Source organism: Cryptomeria japonica, chromosome 6 (assembly GCF_030272615.1).
Source record: "Cryptomeria japonica chromosome 6, Sugi_1.0, whole genome shotgun sequence".
Classification (NCBI taxonomy): Eukaryota; Viridiplantae; Streptophyta; class Pinopsida; order Cupressales; family Cupressaceae; genus Cryptomeria; species Cryptomeria japonica.
In genome coordinates, this window is record NC_081410.1 from 18,027,578 (window position 1) to 18,047,360 (window position 19,783).

Below are 19,783 nucleotides of genomic sequence, written 5' to 3' on the forward strand. Positions count from 1 at the left end.
TCTAAGAGCTCCTTTGCTTGACTAAAAATAAGGATGACATCCAGGTATATAATCGCAAACTTTCCCATAGACAAATTTAATACCTTGTCCACTAGCCTCATGAAAGAACTGGGTGCATTTTTTGATAAAAATGGAATGAGAAACTATCCATATACTCATTCCTTAGTCTTAGAATTCATGTTCCACTTGTCATTCTCTCTAATTCAAATTTGGTGGTATCCACTCTTCTAATGAATCTTTGTAATATGATAGATTCTTCTCAATCAATTCATCAAATCATGTGGCAATAAAAATATGTATTTAATGATGATCGTATTAATAGCTCTTATATAATTATACCTTTTCCATTCACCAATTTTCTTCTATGCTAATATTAAAAGTACCACATATGAGCTCAATCTTTAATTAAACCCTTTATCAACAACTCGTGAACTTGTTGATTCATCTCATCTTTCACAGATATCAATCTATAAGTGAACATGTTTGATATATTATCTAGTATCAAACCTAAGTGAATCTCTTATTCTTTTGGGAAACAAAATTTATAGTATATTATTGGATATGATACCTTGATTTTTCCTTAGAAGAACTTTCACTTATAGTGACTCACTAGCCTACACCATTGTTCTTTGTGATGTGCATTTTGTGATGAGTGCATGATAAATATCCTCTTTTTTTTTTTTAAATAATAAACCCCTTCCTAATAATAGTTATCATTATATGATCCTTCTCAATTTCTTCATCATTGTCCTTTATTATATTTAATATACACTTTTTCATATTTGACAAAAGTATAGGTATATTGCCTACCATCATGTATAGCTTATTTCACAAATTGCCATGAAAATTTGTAAAGATTCTTCAAACCTAGCTTATTTACCATTTCCATAGAAATCAAGTTATCAATGCTACTACTATCCACAATAATCTTCTAGCAATTTTCCTTAAACGTGTTGTGGTCTAAAAGAGAATCCTCTGTATAAGATTTTCAATCTCAATGAGTGGTTTCAAAAGAACCCTACTCACCAATAGGGCCTCTCCTTCTTGATTGCTCTAGTATTTCCCAACACTTGTTTGATCTCTATCATTAGAAATTCTTCCTCATGCTCCTCTAATGTGTTACATATTAGACTACTTTTCTTTAAACTCCAATTCAATCACTACAATTCTTCAATCATATCAAGTTCAAGAACACTTATCTCTAGTATTGAACTCCAGTCCATTTATGTTCTTATTTGCCTTATGTTGATCCATCTCATAATGATATAGTCAATTAACTATCTTGTAAAATTATCTAATTATATTTTTGACATCAATCTCCCTTTATCTTAGGTTATATACATTCTTCAACGATTCCAACTAGTAATCTCAATAGAAATTTCCCTTTTGCTTGGTTGCCATTCTGTCCCAACATCCAACCTTCTTCACTCTTCTATTTCTCTCATTTTGTACCTCTCTCAAAAGCAATAATATGCAATCCTTTAGTTTGATTTTTTAATCTTTAGTCTTTGTAGATCTTTCACATAATCCTATTCAAAATATTCTTCCGTTTGATGATCCAACATATAAGCTCTCCAAGGTTTAAGGTTCCAAATAGGTTCAAAATATCTCTCTTTTTCTTTCTAGCCTTTTTAAAAGATCTAAAAATTGATCTTCCCCTTATTCTAAAGGCATCTCATTAACTATCATTAGTTCTTCTTATCTTAACAAAAATCATCTTTGGTTTATTTCTATTGCATCCAATTGTATTTCAAGGCTCATACCATGTTTATCATTTCTTCCAATCTTCAAAATATATTGGCAGCATCTACTCTACCTCTTTTAGATGCCATGTTTGGTCAATCAAAACCACAAAGTCAAAAATGACCAACAAAACATAGTTAATACATAACACCTTTATACTCAAAAATGGAGAACTAACTAAACACCATCTACCCACTATTTATCTAGAGAAGGATGTTAAGTTTCACATTCACTTTATATTCAATATTGTCTTAGTGAAAAAAAATGTTTCCACACACACAAGTACGTAAAACCTGTTATGATGCCAATTGATGCAAAAGAATATGTATTCAAATGAATGGAAATAGTATCCTTGCAATAACACCAATATGAACCATAGACAAATATTGCAACAATACAACATAGATACATATGTAAAAATAATGTAGTGGAATGAATAAGAGGATTCACTCAACAATATATTTAGCTAATTCCTCACACAAGTAATATTGCATGCATGGATTCTATCTAAATCTCCCTCGAAAAAGTGCCCCACCCTACAAGAAATTTCTATCATAGATCAATGACTCACAAGCTCCAACAAGACTTGCAATCTTCTAATACCTATACAACATAAAAATTATGAACATATGTGTCTTTGTCCCCTATAAAAATAAAATCCAACACTCGTATCTAAAATTCCATTTTTGACAATGTTATCAAAAACATTAATGTCTCCTATAAGTTGGATATGGATGTGATTTCCCAAAAAGTTTTTTCTTTCCCTCCATCTTATCATTCCCCAAAATTTATTGGTAAAGTGGATATTACCTAATGAATTCATCAATAATAAGTTCTTATTACTAGCTCCACTAAACCCTCACGCTTTACTAAATTCTAGTTACACTATTATAACATTGAACATAGAAAAGATATACAAGCATATCCATAATACTACAAACAAAGAATTTTAAGCAAGAAAATGACTAAAAATGTAATATACCTAGAGAAATCAAGGAAATAGGAAAACATTCAAGAAGTATGAGCAACACAATCCCTCATTCCACCTAATCCATTTAACATACATCTATATTATGACATCACATCAACATGGGGTCTTTACATGAACAAATGAGATTCCATAGGTACAACAATATCTTCTACTTCACAACTCTTGGTCTATTATCAATTACCTTATAAATGCTAACATTTACATAATACGGGGAAAGAATTTTTTATAACTCTCTCATGTCTACTTGTGGTGGAAAACGACATCCCAAATGCTAGGAATATAAATCAAAGTTCGAAAAAAAAATCCTGACTTATCTTCTCATTCAAATAGAAAGAAATTATCACAAGTGTTCAACAAGAAGTTATGTAATAATAGAGGCATTTATGCAATTTTCAAGATGTTTATAAAAACTATCTAGTTGGGAGCAAAACCACTACCTATTGATAATTAGTGAATTTGAAACTACATGAGTGAAAATGAAACTACCTCATAAATAGGAAATTTTATCACTGAAAAAAGTCTTGTTTTCAACATCTAATCTCTTATTTTTTCACCTTATATCTCTAAATCAACCCAATGCTATTGTCATCCTAAAACTAACTTATAAACTCCATACCATTGACCGATGAACTCTTAGACAATTTAAAGTCTTAAGATGACTAGATTGAATGGTAATGGTGAGAAATAACTTCCTAATCATATTTCTCACAATTGTTTTATAGACCATATTTCCCTAGTAGGGAGTTTTTTGGTCTTTAAAATCTTGGAGACTCAACAAGTGAGGAAATTTATTCCATGGCATTTCCTTTGGATGCCACCTTGCCTTGATTGGAAGTTGGTCCTTCAATCTAGTCAACCAAATATCACATACTCCTCTTTAGGAATGTCTTTGATCCATGTCATTTTCTACTTCATCTCATATGTTTGGACCAAGACAATAAGCTAGAAGAAAAAAACCTCCCTCTTCTTTATCAATTGTAGAAGGTTCAACAAGGCAAAGGTTGTCCACATTCACCACCAAAATATGTCTTCATGTAACAAAACAAATCTATGCGAGAAGTGTTCTTTCCCACTCATTTTGAGATTAAAAAAAGTGACTATAATACAATTCTTACATTTCTTTGCTTGTCATGAAACATCTCATTGCCCAAGTACAACCGAGCTTTATCGCATAGTGCCTTAAATTTATGTTCTACATAATGTTGACCATGATGATCCTTGTACTTGTCCTTGGACTCTTTTAGCTTCTCTTGGACATGGAGATGTATTCACTATTTTTTTCAATGATTATTTTAGCCTTTTGGAACATGGAATCCACATCTTGTCCTTTAACATGTGACTTTTCTATAACATATGAGCTAGATATCCGAAACATGTCTTAAATAGAGATGAATTGTTTGAAGAAAGAGCTCTTGTGAGAGTACTATTATACATATGCCAAATTTTCATCTCAAATATATGGGTCATTTTAATAATACCCTTAACAATTGTACTAATGTTTCTCTTACCACTTCCATTTGTCTAGGTTTGCGAGGTTTACGGATAGAATGTGGTAGATCTTTTTAATTGGGAATAATTATTTCCCAAAATGCATGCCAAAAAAATTTCCAAAAATTATTGAATCTCTATCTAAAACAATACTTTTTCACAAAACAAAATGTATCTAAACATGTGTTAAGAATAACTTAGTTGCATCTACAATTGAAAAATGTATTCTTCCATGGAATAAGAACATGCATCTTGCAAAAATTATCATCCACCATGGAAAGATACGTAAGCCCACTCTTGGAAATGGGTATGTCTACTACAATCCATGGAGATGTCTTCCCATGAATAGGAAGATATGAGTGCATGGGAAGATATGAGTGCTAGCTAATAATATCCCATCTTTCAATTATTAGGCTTTCTTACACTATAAAATTTGGAGATATCAAATTTCATAAAGGCTAATATATATATCATTGAAGGTTAACGATGGTCTTGGAAGTGTCAAACTATCTAGTGACCTATTGACTTAAAAAAAACAATCATCTTTCTCTTTGCAAACAAAATTTTCTTGTTTTGAAGAGTAAACCATCTTGGAAATGTAACACTACTTTTTGGGTGTGATTTAAATTATTGGAGTGATTAGTGATCAATAAATATAGATAACCATTTCCTTATCCATCAATAAATATGGCTATCTATTAATAGTTATACTAATGCATATTAGTCATTTTCATAAGTGCAATAACTTAGGACTACACCATAAAAGAGTTAAAATTGGTAAAAATGAGATTTACCTCATTGCATTAAGATAACCTCTGTAATTATAATGGCTAGCATTTATTATAAAATTTTGCAATATCCATATGGGTGAATAACTAATCTTGTGCTTTAGCTCCTCAAAGGTCTTTTGTTTCTTATTGCTCAATTTGAAACACTTCCCCCTCCATGCTATAGCATGAAAACGTGTTGATATGGATGAGAAATATTTGAAAAAACTCCTCATTTTTTGTATGGCTCTTACGAAGTTCTTTGTGTTGTTGACATTAGTAAACTTTTTCATTTCATTATGGATTATACCTCCATTGGATCAATCCTTATTTCTCCATCTCCAAACATGTCTAAAGTAGACAAGTGATTGTTGTGCAAACTAATATTTTTTCCATTTAACAAAAGCTCATTCTCCCTCAAAAACTTGTATAACTTGTTCAATATGCTTCACATACTCTTCATAAGTCAAACTAAAAGCTAGGATATCATCCAAATTAACTATGACACAAGTGTCTATAAGTGGTCTTAGTACCTCATTCAACACATGAAATTTTGGGTTCTTTGCTGATTTGAATGGAAGTACTAGTCACTCATAGAGACCATGTCTTCTCTTCAATATTGTTTTCCATATATCATCTTATTTCATTATTATTTGTTCATATTTGAATTTGAGACACAACTTGGCATATTGTAACATGAGCATATCTATTCAGCCATTTCAATTCGGATTTCTATTCCAATTCATCATTATTGTACGGTTAAGTCCCAACCCTAGGTTCGACCAAGCCAAACCCCTATACAACCCCCAAACACCATTTTCTCCTCTTGTGTGCAAATTCAAGTTTAGCTATAGGCTTCCAATAAAGACCGAATATGGAAAAGTGCTCAAGACTTAAAGACAAAGGACCCCTCCAAATTTCATCAGGAATCCTTTGAACAAGGGCATTTGGGGCACCATTGTCCTAGACAAGAGCGCTTGGGGTGTCATTATCCTCCTAGTTAAGGTTCAAATTTAGCAAAAGAATCAACTATAATGTCCTAGGGTCTCATATCAGTTTGGTGTGCAAAAACTCATCAATTGGACAAGGCTATTCTGGGCACCCTTGTCCTCCCATTTCCAGCTCAATTTTCAGACACGTGTGCACCAGTGACTTCTCATTTCATTTATGTACATATTCTGAAGTTTTTGTTTTTGTATCAAATAGTTTCAATGCTTCAATTGTTCATTCAATATTTAGTTCCTCGTCACTTTTCATTTCAAAACAGTCTAATCAATTTGTAGAGCAACAAAGGAATAGAACCCTAAGGTATTGCTTGACTCTCGTTGACAAGAGTTAGTCAAGCATATCTCCTCCTCTTGTGGTTTGTATTCCAATGTTTAACTGAAAGAGGGTTTTGGTCTTGGTCTTGTCCATTCCCTTTTTGTTAGAACATAATGTTATTAGGGATCACATCCTTATAACATTTATATATAATGTTCTAATATAAGGTTATAAAACCTTATATATTATATGCTTTATAAGCATATCCCATTTGAAATAATTATAATCTAATAACTATTAGATTATTAATTATTCATGAGTGGGGGTTATTGAAAAGGTGTGACTAGTGAAGTCACCCTTCCTCTTATATTTAAGGAGGTTCTCTCTCATTTGAGAGGTGTGTGAATTTGGAGCTTTATGGTGAGTTGTATCACTATGCATATGAGGTATTATTGGCCATGTGGAAGTATTGGAGGAGTGTCCCCAGGTTCATGTCTATTTTATTATAGACAATATTTGTAATTGTTTTAATTAAATGATGATTTATGGGGTTTTTTACCCGAAAGGGTTTTCCCCATGTATATCTTGTGTAATGTGTACATTTTGCATGTATGTTTCATATTTCATTTACTTTATAATCTTGTTTATAATGATTAGTATCCTTAGATCCTAATTTCTAACACTTTTTCACCCTTAAACACGTCTATTTCAGAAATACAAATCTCCTTACATCTCACACTAGATGAAACATTTGTGTTCTTATTCTTATGAGGGTGTAACTTCAAATCAAACTTCCAACATGATTCCCCAAAGTGTCTATCTATCAAATTTACTAAAAAATAGCTTCCCCTTTCACTTTGTCTTCCCTGTAGTGGTTGTGTTCTTGTCTTTTCCCTTTCTTTTTTTTCTACCTTGTTAATGCTTCTTACCCTATCATTTTTGGGAGAGTTGTTTTTCTTTTCCATCTCAAGGTAGTGGGTGTGTGCACAAGTATTCTCAATATCTCAAAGTTTTTAAATCAAAGCATGCATAATAAGGTGCCAAAAAATCCCCCAACATATATAATCAACTTTGTGTCCATTGCATCCTTACCAAGCTAAATCACCTTCTTACGAAATTTACTTGTATGTCCAAACACATTATAATTGTTTTTTTTTTTCAAATGAAGTGTCATTGGATGGACCTCTCTTCCTCATAATGTATGGGATGGACCTACTTCTTCAACATCACCTTAAATGCTCCCACTTTTGTACCAAGTTAGAGCATCATCAAATAGCATCAACCTTGCTAAAGAATTTTGTTGATGTCAACTCAATTTATGCAAACTAAAGTGGACCTCTATTTTACAATCTCCAACTTATACAAATTAACCTTTCAATCAAATGATAAGATGTCAATTTTGGCTTCACCATTGACCATGATTTTATTCTTGTTGTAAGAGGACTCTCGTTTCTCTTGTTCAACCTTATTCAATGGCTCTCCTTACTCGATGTTCTCAATAGCCTCACCTTTTAATATAGATCTTATATTAACAATTAAATCCATGACACCTCTTCCTCCAACCTAAGAAATTTACCAAATCTTCATTTACTACCAATGTCTATTATCATCTCTTTAGTTCCTCTATTCTAGTTCCTAATATTGATTTCAAGCTCAAATGATTCCAAATCACCACTCAGTCAATTTCAACAAGCATAACCTACATTTTTTCTCCTCTACCTATTAAGAGCAACACAAATCACAAGTCATTTGAACCTATTCCAAGCCCCTTGATCTATAAACTAAAATAGGTATACCTTAGTCAATTCATCAATGGATTCTTATAATTAGATTCACTAAACCTTTACATTTGATTGAATTCTACACACAATTGTTTTGGATTAAGGCAAAAACAGGGTTTGAAGGGACTTGAAACCCTTTACAAAAGAAGATCCGTTTAGACTTAACAAGACATTAAGCCCAAGCCAATCACAACAACAAAACAGCCTCATAGAAGACAAATACAATGTAATATTGATGGGGCAAAGACAAAGCGAACCAAGGAAAGAGACAGGACCAAGTCCACAAAATGGGTTTTACCAATAGGCTCCCACAACCTGAAAGAAAAGCCTACCAAAAAACCAACAAGCAGCCAAAGATAAGACAGAAGACTAGAGAAACTCCAACCAGAAACCCACCAAAAAGAAAAATTAGGATTTGATTTTAGTTTCACCCTTGTGGAAACGAAGAGTCATGTCAAAAGAAGGCCCAAATGTCTTGGATTTTTTTCCTTTTATAGTAATCCAACCCTCTTCAATCTTAGCAGTAGCCTCCTGCCAATCAAGCGAACGCATCACAGAAAGGGCCCCAACATGAGAAGGTAGGCCAGCGCCTCCCACCAAATCAGAGACAATAGGGGAACAAATAGCAACTTTGCCAAAAGTATTCCCCAACGCAGAAGAAACAACAGGAAGAGCAGGAGGAAGCGAACCAACCTCAACAGCCATACCAACAGGAGAAAAATCTACCTGAGAGGGGGCCTCACACTGAGGCACAATAGTCGAAGCAACCCCACCATCAGAAATTGGAGCCGATTGAGAAGAAGTCACAGAGCAGAGAGGGTCCTGCGCAACCACCTGCGAGAAACTCTGAGGGGAGCTAGATTTCTTAACAATCGTATAGTGATGGGCAAAAGCATATTTCCACCATGAAGCCGAAGATTTCTTTTTCTAAATTCCATACTGAGCAGCCACATGTCTTGTTTTAAAACATCGTCTGCATCTGAAGGGAATACCTTCATAATCCAAGGATTGAATCCAAGAGCCTTTGGAAGATTTGATTGAGATCTCCGCAAGAAACCCCTTAGACACATCCATATCAACCAAAATGCGGGCATAAGTGGAGTGAAGAATATATGATGATGCATTATCCACCATTAGAAAAACCCCAAGAGTGTTACCAACTTCTACAAGAAGAGAGTCAACCCAAAGGTGAAGAGGGAGAGAGGGTAACCGAACCCAAATCGGAATAATATTGAAAGAGTCAGAAGAAGGGTTGAAATCAGATTGCCATGGCCTAACCATAAGCATAAATCTATACTTCCAACAAAAGAGGTGATCACATCAAATTTTGTTTCTATCCTCAATATCTTTAAATTTAGCAATGAAAAAACCTTTTGCCATAGGATAAATGTGCACAGTACCCGCCAGAAGAGGTTCCCAATGTTGCAGGATCTAGTCATGTAGCTCCAGGAGATTGGGCCAGACGCCTTTGAATCGACAAATCAAACCATGCTTGGAGAAAATAGAAGCAATCTTCAAGTCAATCTCCTCATCCAACGTAATGGAAATGGGATTTGAAACTGGAAAGGGCCTAAGCTCGGAAGACTGCATCTTCTTAGCAACATTAGCATCCCCTGAAGCATTTGCAATGACCACACTGCAACGCTTTCACCCAGTCGTCGTACCCGAAGAAGCCACAACATCCCCATCCACCTTAGCAAAAGGAGTGGTCCGAGCATGAGAAGTCACATTCCCCTTGGTCGTCAAAGAGGACGAAGAGCGAACATCATCCACGGCCGCCATAGCCCCAAAGGCGGGCCACACCAGAAAAGCAGGCACAGCCAAGGAAACCCTAGGCGCTACGGCAGACATCTTTTTTGAATAATCTACTATTAAGATATTCAATTGAATAATTCTACACAATTTTTTTTATTAGAAACAAGTTTTGAAGGGTCCCTGAAACCCTTTACATCAGAGATTCAAAAGATAGTCATCAGAGTCCACTAGAAAACAAAAGACAGCAACCACAGAAAGGACAGCTGGCCGAAAACAAAAATCCAGCAGCAGAAAAGACACAACACGAAGAGAGGCACAACCAAAAATGCACAGACTGCCTCTAATGACAGCAGGCAGGTCAACCAAAGACAGGGCCAGAAAAGCCATCCCAAACAACCAACTACAAGGGCCCTCAAGATTTACAATTGGCCTTGTGGGAATGAAGAGTCATATCAAGAGAAGGCTTGGACGTCTTCGAATGCTTCCCCTTAACAGTAATCCAACCTTCTTCAACTTTAGCAGCCACAACTAACCAGTCTGAAGGGCCCAACATCAATCTTACCAAATTGGGAGAAAGGGCATCAGAAGTTGGAGCAGCAACCGTCGCGGACACAGGACCGCAACCAGCAGATGGGGCCAAAGTTGTGTCAACACGTGGTGAAGCAACCAGCGGGGTAAGAGACAGCAATCCATTTTCAGTAGAGGGGACAATAGCATCATGTATCACAGCATCTTTAATCTCATAAACATCCTTAGTGGCAGTCGAAGAATCTTTTATCATCTTTAAAGAATCCGAGCCAGCTAAAGTAAAAACCCCAGCAGCCAACGACTCTTTAGAAGAATCCAACGGTTTCCTAACCGTACAATGTCGGTGTGAGGCCACATATTTTTTCTTCTCAAGCCCACAATTCCCAACTGCATGGCCGGTTTTGAAGCATCTATGACACCTGAAAGGAATACCTTCGTAATCCAAAGTTTGGACCCAACTACCAAAAGAGGAATTAATAGCGATTTCAGCTGGCAGTCCCTTAGAAACATCTAGCTCAATCAGAATACAAGCAAAAGTAGTATGATAAAGCCCATAGGAGTCATTATCCACCATAATGAAGCTCCCAATGGCATCATCGATTTCCTCAAAGAAAGAATCAGCCCACAAGTGGAGAGGAAGGTTAGGAAGCCTGACCCAGACTGGGATTTTGTTGCTTCTCTAAAAGGGGGTTAAAATCAAAGTGCCAAGGTTTGGCCAAGAGCGGCATATTATCTTTCTCATAGAAAATGCTTTCACATAGTATTTTTCTTCTATCCTTTGCATTTTAAAATTTAGAAACAAAGAAACATTCAGCCATAGGGTATATGTGAATTGTACCAGAAATGAGGGGATTCCAGTGTTGGGAAATCCATTTATGCAACTCCGGGAGGTTGGGCCAGATACCCTTGAATCTGCAGATAGCAGTGTGCTCCGTGAAAACCTTCACATTGTTCTCTATCTCCTATTCAAACTCCTTATTCGCATTAACAGAGATGGCGCAGGAGACAGCGATAAACCCTCTTCCATCCCCTCTGCGTGAAAGTGAAGGGGGGACCCTGTTAGAAAATCGAGCAGAGTCTGGGCAGGGTCCCCAGGAGGGACCACCGACGGTAGCTCCATCTGTGTCAGTCGGGAGATCAACAACAGCAAGAGAGCGTCCAGGGGAGCAGGCGAGAGAGCACGAATGGGTCTAAGATTTTAAAATCTCCATCGTGCAGGATTGGTTATTAATAATGTTATGATGAATAATTCTACACACAATTATTATAACATTCAATAAAAATTCATATACTAACATGGAAAATTATGCAAAAATATATCCACAATATTGACAATAAAACAATTAGCAAAATAGTGACTAAACACACAAAATACCCTAGAAAAATGCAAAAAACAAAAATGTCTAGAAAGAGTTGGCAACATAACCCATTGTTCCACTATATCTAATCAAAATTCAAGCAGATGAATAACATCATGTGAACAAAAAAGGTCTTTGGATGAACAAATGCACTTGAACACCTACAACAATGGCCACTATTTTGCAATCCCTATTCTACAATCAATTTTCTTACATTATGAGCATCATATGAGGTTACTAAAAAGAGCCCACTTTTGCATAAAATGTTTCAGTTGTTCTTATAGCTCTCCTATGTCTTTGAATGAAAACAAATGACATTCCACATGTCAAGAATGTGAATTAAAGAGGCAGAAAGCCTTCAACATTCCTTCTCGGCCAAACAAAATGAAATTACCACAAGTCATCAATAGATGGTTTTGAAACTATAGTGGTAGATACAACAATATATGGGCAAAAACAAAATTACCTCTTGTTACAAACTAATCATTTTGTCACCAATCATTTTTTAATTTTTCTCAACAACAAATTCCCTTATCTTCTAACCTCCTTGTTATACTCTAAATCACCCTAATGCTACCTCCAACTTTATAACCAACATACCAGTCTGGTTTTTGAAATTGTCAAACCATGCTCTTCTAGCCAATGTGAAGTGTTGTGACAACTTTTAACTAATAATGGCAACAAAAGACACCCTTGGTCATGTTCCTCAAACTTGGTTTACATATTAAAAACCATGCACCTCTTCAAGGACATATAAGATAGGTCAATGATGCTTCAAGAATGTACCCCTCCCCCCCAATCAATAAAGTGTCATAAAGCCTTACAAGTCTCTCTCCATTTAATGTTATCTCATAGCAATCACCCTCACAATGAGTTGTCATGGTCTCTAACAAAAAATTTCAAGTGGCTCAAGAGGGGAATCTAATTATTCCCTATAAGTGGGGGGTTCCCAAACACATGACGCCCCCTTTACTTAATAAATGCAAATTTTAATATGGAAGTTTTCCTAGAGAGAAAACATCCAAGGCACACTCCCATGAGAAGTGATGGATCTTTATTTCCAAAGAAAAATAAAATAAAACTAAAGATAGTTTGTTGATGTTGATTATGTGATCCTTGTGATGCTTTTGCATCACATCCGTATCTAATATAACACATGGAGGAGCATATGTAACAAGGTTAACAAGTCCCTAACACCATACAAAATGTGTTATACATTAATATGTAGAATTGTTCTTGCAACATATGGAGGATCCAACATTTAGGATACATTTACATAAACAAGGTATTGATTGACCTAAAAAGATACAAGTCGTCAAACACTAGTCAGCCCTAAACACTTGTGAACATAAAAGCTTTTTGGACCTACTCATCTTCTACTAATTTTTTTATGCATGGATGATCCCACTTCACATGGTCCCTAAATCAAATGGCATAAGGAGAAACAAAAGCCAAGTTCATTTAGACACTTGAATAGTTGAAGTAGACTTTGCTCAACACTAGTCAATGTCCTTCAATATATACAAGATTTATTTCATACAAATAACAAATGCCTTGGAGTGTGACTTTCTGACATAGTGAGTAGGCATGAGTCCTACGACAAACCTTACTCTATTGTGCAAAAAAACAAGCAATGCAAGAATGACATTTTAGGCCAAAAAGACAATCATCTACACAAATCACAAGCCTTTGTAATTCAAATAGATCCACAACAAGTTGCAAAATGATTTTCATCATAGGAGGTCTATCTATCTAAGACATTTCTTCCTCAATGTCTTCAATATCTAACACAAGGGAAGTGTCCACCAAGTTATTAACTACTTAAGTCTAACTCCTAAAGAGCACTCGGTTATACTGAGAGGGGGGGGTGTGCAATTGAATCAGTATAACAACAATCTTTTACTTTCTCGAAACCTAATTAACCACAACAATAATATTTCAAAACTTAATCATCCACAACAATAACATGCACTTAAGATTTAGCAATAAGGAACACAAGACAAACACATGATTTATGTGGAAACCCTTGCATGAGAAAACCACGATAAAATATTGCATGTATAATACCTTCTTACAAATTTTGTAAGCACCAACCCACAAAAGACACCAATCTTCTCTTGAAGATTCGTAAGCACCAATCCACAAGAGACATCAAACCCCTCTTGAAGATTCGTAGGCACTAACCCAATGGAGACACCAATCCCCATCACTGAGCGTCGACTCAGCAAGAGATACAAATCTTTTCTTTTGGGAAGCACCAACTTCCAAATCCACCTTGAGGATGTTGCTTCTTCAACAAATGGACATCTAATTTTTCTTTGCACACTCTTCTTCCTCTTTACAAATTTGATGTAATCACATTCATATATTTTTCTTCTTAACTCTGCATAAACCTCTTCACGAATCTGCCTTAATATCTGTTCCCAAATTTGCACTTTTTCTTGCTCACAAATCTGCCTTAATATTTATGCTCATAAATATAATATGCAATATAATCTTCAATATTTATGCTCATAGTTCTGCCATGATTTTGCTTTTAGACATGCCATAAACTTCCTTATACTCTACTCATAACCTATCTTGAAATCTGCTCTTGAAGTATAACTTTCTGCTCTTACATCTGCTATGAAATCTGAAAGATATTCATCAATTGCTTGTTTCTCTAATCTCAAATTTATCTTTTATACCTTGCCAACTACAACTTTTCACCCAAGAAGGGTGACTTTTCAAGGAGGTCGACCCAAAACAGCATTAATTAATTTTTATTTATTTTATTTGCTTGCAAAGATATGCACTCATGTCAAGGGGTCAGCCCTCTTGTGAATATATATATTTTATTTTAAAAGCTACAAGAAATTGGTGACCACAGTTGGGGGAGGCCAGCCTCGCTAAGCATGCACAAATTTATTTATTCTAGATCTATTTAAAGCCCAATGTAGATGCCATAAATTGCAAGTCAGCCATCATATAAAGTTGTTCATAAACAAAACAGCGCCGCCATATATAGCATGACCTTGGCGATCCTTAATTCCTGCCTTTCACAAACATAATAATCATTGCTTCAAGTGAATCACTTTCCTTTTAAATGATATAAGTGGCTGCTCCTTATTCAGTAATAGCTGATTATTTTCATCTCTTAAATGACTGCAATAACTGAAGTCGGCAATCATTAACTGTCTTGCATGTCATGATGCTGTGCATCTATGATCATAAATTTGCCTATTGACCATCATTAATTCATCAACATGGTATGATTTGCTCTAGATTGGCTTGGTTTTTGGACCTCGATTACTGGCCTTTAGCCATTATAACCCCAATTAGTGGCCCAGTATAACCCCAGTGATTTCTCTGATCAACAACGTATTCTTCTCTCTATAACATCAATGACAATATTGCCAACAACTCCAATTACAGCACTCGTGATTATCCATGACTCCAAAAAATAGGAGACATGAATGATTTGTCAAAGATAGTGATTTCTATTACATGTATCAAAAGATGAGTCAAGCAACATGTTCCTGACTACCATCTACGAGATGGACTTCTATGCCACATAGAATACATATGTATTCTCAAGGGTATTGAAGGATTGATTCAAGCAGTCCACTATAATGGGGTGACAAGGCACTTTAGGGTTGAAAAGACAGTTGTAAGAAGCAAATTAGGTGTGCCATCAACCAGCCATGTGTTTTGACTTCTATGGCACATACCATTCCAGGAGTATAACTCAGCTAATAGATAGCCAATCAAATAATGTAAAGTTCCCTACTGTCAAATGCAGCTATAGTGTTTGTTTCTCAACACAAGAAAATATACAATTGATATTAGCTTAAATAGTTTGATGGGCTACTAGAACCACTGCAAATAATCGTGTTGAGCTCCTAATAAGAGTGAGGCATTATGCATCTTGCTATTCACCATGCTAATGACATTCATGGAAGCCTGATTGGTGGCCATGTCATCCCTTTTAACTAAATATGCTACAATGACCATTGCATGTCACAGCTCTTATATTTCAGTGGAGATGCATTGAGTTTGTTTGATTGCAATCATTGAGTTCTATTTAAGAAAGGCCCAAGATTCAAGCACGTGTGTTCCCAATGACTCACGGACTCAACCACATCACCAAGCAATCAGTCCATCCTTGCAACCAGTGAAAGACCAATAGTCTGACCAATGTATACACAAAAAAAAAGAGAATCAGGTGTCTATTTTAAATAAAAGGGTAAAGGATAGCAAGAAATAGATTGCTACTAGAGAATTAGCTTTTATGCAAGTTACTTTAAACCCTTGAATAAAAGTTTCCATATCAAATGCTAAAATTAGAGACCATAGGTTCAAAACTTATTGGGGTATGCAAAGTTTTCATTCTCACTGCAACCATGAGTACCCTCTTATAAGTAAAACGCATCAACCAAACCTGGACTAACAAGAACATGTAGGTCTCTGCTTCTCTCAAGATGTTCTTGTTGAAAGAATATTCACGCTAGGCCAATATATCTTCAAGATGGATTGCACCTTACATTTACAATGCCCTTATATGAGTATGATAGTGTATACCCATGTAGACAACTCATCTTATCTAGACTATTGACTACATTTTAGAGTATACTTTTAAATAAATGGTCACCATCAAAGAATAAACAAAATTTATACCTCTTCAACTGCATTGGCATGACTCTTCCATAAATCAGAGTTTAATAAGTTTGTTAAATCCACCATTAATAAGTATCCCAAGGGAGCACACGAGAAGGTATAAAAAAATTCTGTACCATATTCAAAAATGAATGCGCAAAAGATATTTCCTCAATTGTCTCAGAAGATAGAAACTCCATTCTAGATTTCACCAAAAGCGTGTCACATTTTTGTAACAAGCTGATCAATACAAATTAATAGTGCAATGGTATTCTGGCAATTCATCATAGCAAAATTGAGAACAGAATGATGATTCAGAGCTTTCATCACTAATTATCTCAGAGATGAAATTATATGCAATTCCAAACATCGGCTAGAAACATACTATGTTGTCTTAAAATCTAATTACAAGATGATACAGAAGCCACTGAAGAAATTTAAATGCAGGAGTGAACATTAATAATGTGAGGACATTCCAGCACTCTACCAGCCATATTGTTGTGGTGGCTTCATCGGCATTTTGTTTCCCAGACATGTCAGTCTTAGACAAATCATGAACAGTGTATCAGATATTGCCAATATCCATTATCCCAGAAGCATTTTACTTAGCCAATGCAGCCTAGCCATCAACGTCAACAAATAGATCTGAATGAATTACGACTGGAGGAACCAGAGTTGACACACATTTGAACTGCAAGAAATAGACATTTTCTTATGTCACAAATTGATAAGATGAAAACCAAATTTCACAAAAATTTAATCAATGTAAGCTCAAAGCTTATATGAAGAAATTGCAGTTACCTTGTGCTGACAGTATTTGTCCCTAATTGCAGAAAGGCTACAGTTCTTTGTATTGCATTGTAGTTCATGCAACTGTTTCACACAATCACATAACTCGGATGCACGATACCGAGTATAATATTGCAGAGTAGCATTCTAGACAAAGTAATAGACAACAAATTCAGGATACCATTAGAGCTTGAACTTAAAGACATTAGAAATTACCTGACCCAATCTAGTTTTTAAATTAACTTACCCATGGTCTTGTGGTCAGATCCAAAGTGAACTTCGATAGAAACACAACAGAAGCAGCTATTAAAGATGGCAAGTACTGCAGGAAACTATACTCCAAGAGTGTCAACTCTGCAAGATAGTTTGCTAAGAACTCAAGCTGCAAGGACTAGACATGTAAAAAAGAGTAAGAATAAATTCATAATTGAACAAGGATATGCGTCACTTACAAATATCATGCAGCAGTGAATAGTATTGTATACCTTGTTACAAACCTGAGCTGATCGTATAAAACGCCTTATCACATAAAAGGAATCAAAAGGTTAGCAATTAGCAAATACTTCATAACCTATGCATATATCACAAGAACATCCTAGAGAATACAAGAACTGTATTTAGTAATGGAAAAAAATCCTTGTGCTATTTTTAAAAATATCATTATAGGCACACCCAAGGAAACTCTTAGTTGTTGGAACACTAAGCTCGAAATGTAGCTGACCCAGAATTTGTCTTTCCATTCTCAGCACCTGTATATAATAATAATAAAAAATAAAAAATTTACATTTTTCAGAGCAAATATGTAAACAAATATGCATGTATAAATGCAGAGATTATACTGAAACAAATTCTTCAAACCTCATCCCGGAAATACGTATTGTCAGTAATGTAGCAGAATTCCTCGACCTGGGGAGGGCATATCTCCTCATGCTTTCTGAGCAAAAATAGAAAGAAATAACCATGACCAGGAACTGCAAAGCTGAATCAGTTGAATCATATATTCAAATGACACAACATTTGAAATTATGATGAAAGAACTGTCTCTTACGATGCAATCAACATGCAGGAAATGCCAAGCAATTGTAACCTTTGCCTGCTTACAACTTCAGAAGAAAGATACCGATCTATATAGGCTACAGTCAAATATAGAGTCTCAGGAACAAGTTTATATTCTTCTGCAACCTGCAGTTTCAGATATGAACAAATATTTTAGGCAGCAATTTGGCGGCGCTATGAAAGAGAAATGGAAGAAATATTAACCTCAACAAGCCAGTCTATCAAAATTCCTCTCATGCTATTGTTCATATCTTGCTGAACCACCTCCATGTAGTCCGTTCTTGGCCTTCTCTTCTTCTGGCAGAGAGAAATTCAATTACGTCAATTGACGTAATCCTTTCCAAATACTCAAGAAAAAAGTAAAGAAAGAGGCTAAAAGTAGTTGCAGTAAAATTCCAATTATTGAATTAGAAAATCATATGGTGCAACAGATCTTTAGGAAGTTTGTGATTGGCCCTGCTTCTATTAAAATAGCTACTATTTGACCAAAAAAGCACGCAGAATTGTAACATATATTTCCAGCTTCCATTTGATTAGAGAAGACAGATAAAAATTTCTTCTAGATATTATGTTTTCTGTCAAGCAAGAAAAAGTATTACTCCCGAAAAAAATAATTGAAATCAGTGTAGAAAAAACATACAATGCAGAAAAGAACAAGTTCATGAATTCTTTGTCGAAACTGATCTAGAAATTTCTTATTCCCCTACTCATTTGTAAAGGTGTGGTTACTGACATACGGACCTGTTGGTGTTTGTTTTATCATCTACCAAACATTAGAATAAGATACCCGAAGGTATTCTATCCTCTCCTAAAAAATCATTACTGATTCCAAGGTCTATATGTGCGAACAAGCGACTTTAGTGGGATAGCTACTCGGGTAGTGTTTGCTGAAAATCTCAAGGGAGACTTACGTTTATGAATGTCTTTCCAAGCTTCTGGACTTAGATAGATTTATCAATTTTAGGCTCTTTCTTTTTTTGGATTTTCCGGGATTTAGACTTTCAAAAAGGGAAAAATGGATAGGGTTTCAGAAAGCTGATCCAATCCTACGAATTTTGGAGACGATATTAACTGGGTGCTCTCGAGGAACCGCACTTTGCTTCGCCACACTAAGAACAACTACACAAAGCGGGTGCAATCTTCAACGGGTTGTGCTTATGATCGGAATGTTGGCATGCACAGAGGATAGGCTCAGACTAACTTTGCACAGTGAGATGGAAATCATCCATTCACCAAAAGTATGAGCAGAGATACACCATCAATTAACACTTATCAAATCCTTCATTCAATTCTAACAACATGAAAGCAAATCTAAATTAACTTTAACTAAAGTGTCGAGGAAATTGAAACCATGCTAATCACTCAAACAACAGAGATTACAAAGCCTTAAGAGAAAGCGCACATGCAATATATTATTTGAAAATATGACCTTCACGCAACAATATATCAAAAACCTCACACTCTCCAAATGAGAGGAGGTAGCCTTATATAGTTTTTCAGAAAATAATGAATGGCAGAGATCAAACAGTGATCAGCTTTCTGAAACCCTATCCCTTTTTCCCTTTTTGAAAGTCTAAATCCAAAAAAAGAAAGAGCCTAAAATTGATAAATCTATCTAAGTCTAGAAAC

At 35.4% G+C, this 19,783-nt stretch overlaps 1 protein-coding gene across 2 annotated transcripts in view; it reads right to left on the reverse strand.

Moving 5' to 3' along the window:
• Positions 1–16,458: 16,458 nt before the first annotated feature.
• The window catches only part of LOC131048069 (cyclin-A1-4), a 59,193-nt gene continuing 55,868 nt past the window's right edge, over positions 16,459–19,783 (reverse strand). The window contains exons 4-11 of one of the 2 annotated variants that reach the window (XM_057981920.2): positions 18,359–18,451; positions 18,147–18,280; positions 17,957–18,032; positions 17,771–17,847; positions 17,584–17,617; positions 17,346–17,480; positions 17,111–17,245; positions 16,459–17,000 (exon numbers count right to left, since the gene is read on the reverse strand). In XM_057981920.2, coding sequence (XP_057837903.1) covers positions 16,929–17,000; positions 17,111–17,245; positions 17,346–17,480; positions 17,584–17,617; positions 17,771–17,847; positions 17,957–18,032; positions 18,147–18,280; positions 18,359–18,451 — 756 coding nt within the window. In that variant the 3' untranslated portion in view covers positions 16,459–16,928. Of the gene's footprint in view, positions 17,001–17,110; positions 17,246–17,345; positions 17,490–17,583; positions 17,618–17,770; positions 17,848–17,956; positions 18,033–18,146; positions 18,281–18,358; positions 18,452–19,783 lie in introns of both variants that reach the window. The other variant, XM_057981919.2, reaches the window with a different exon arrangement.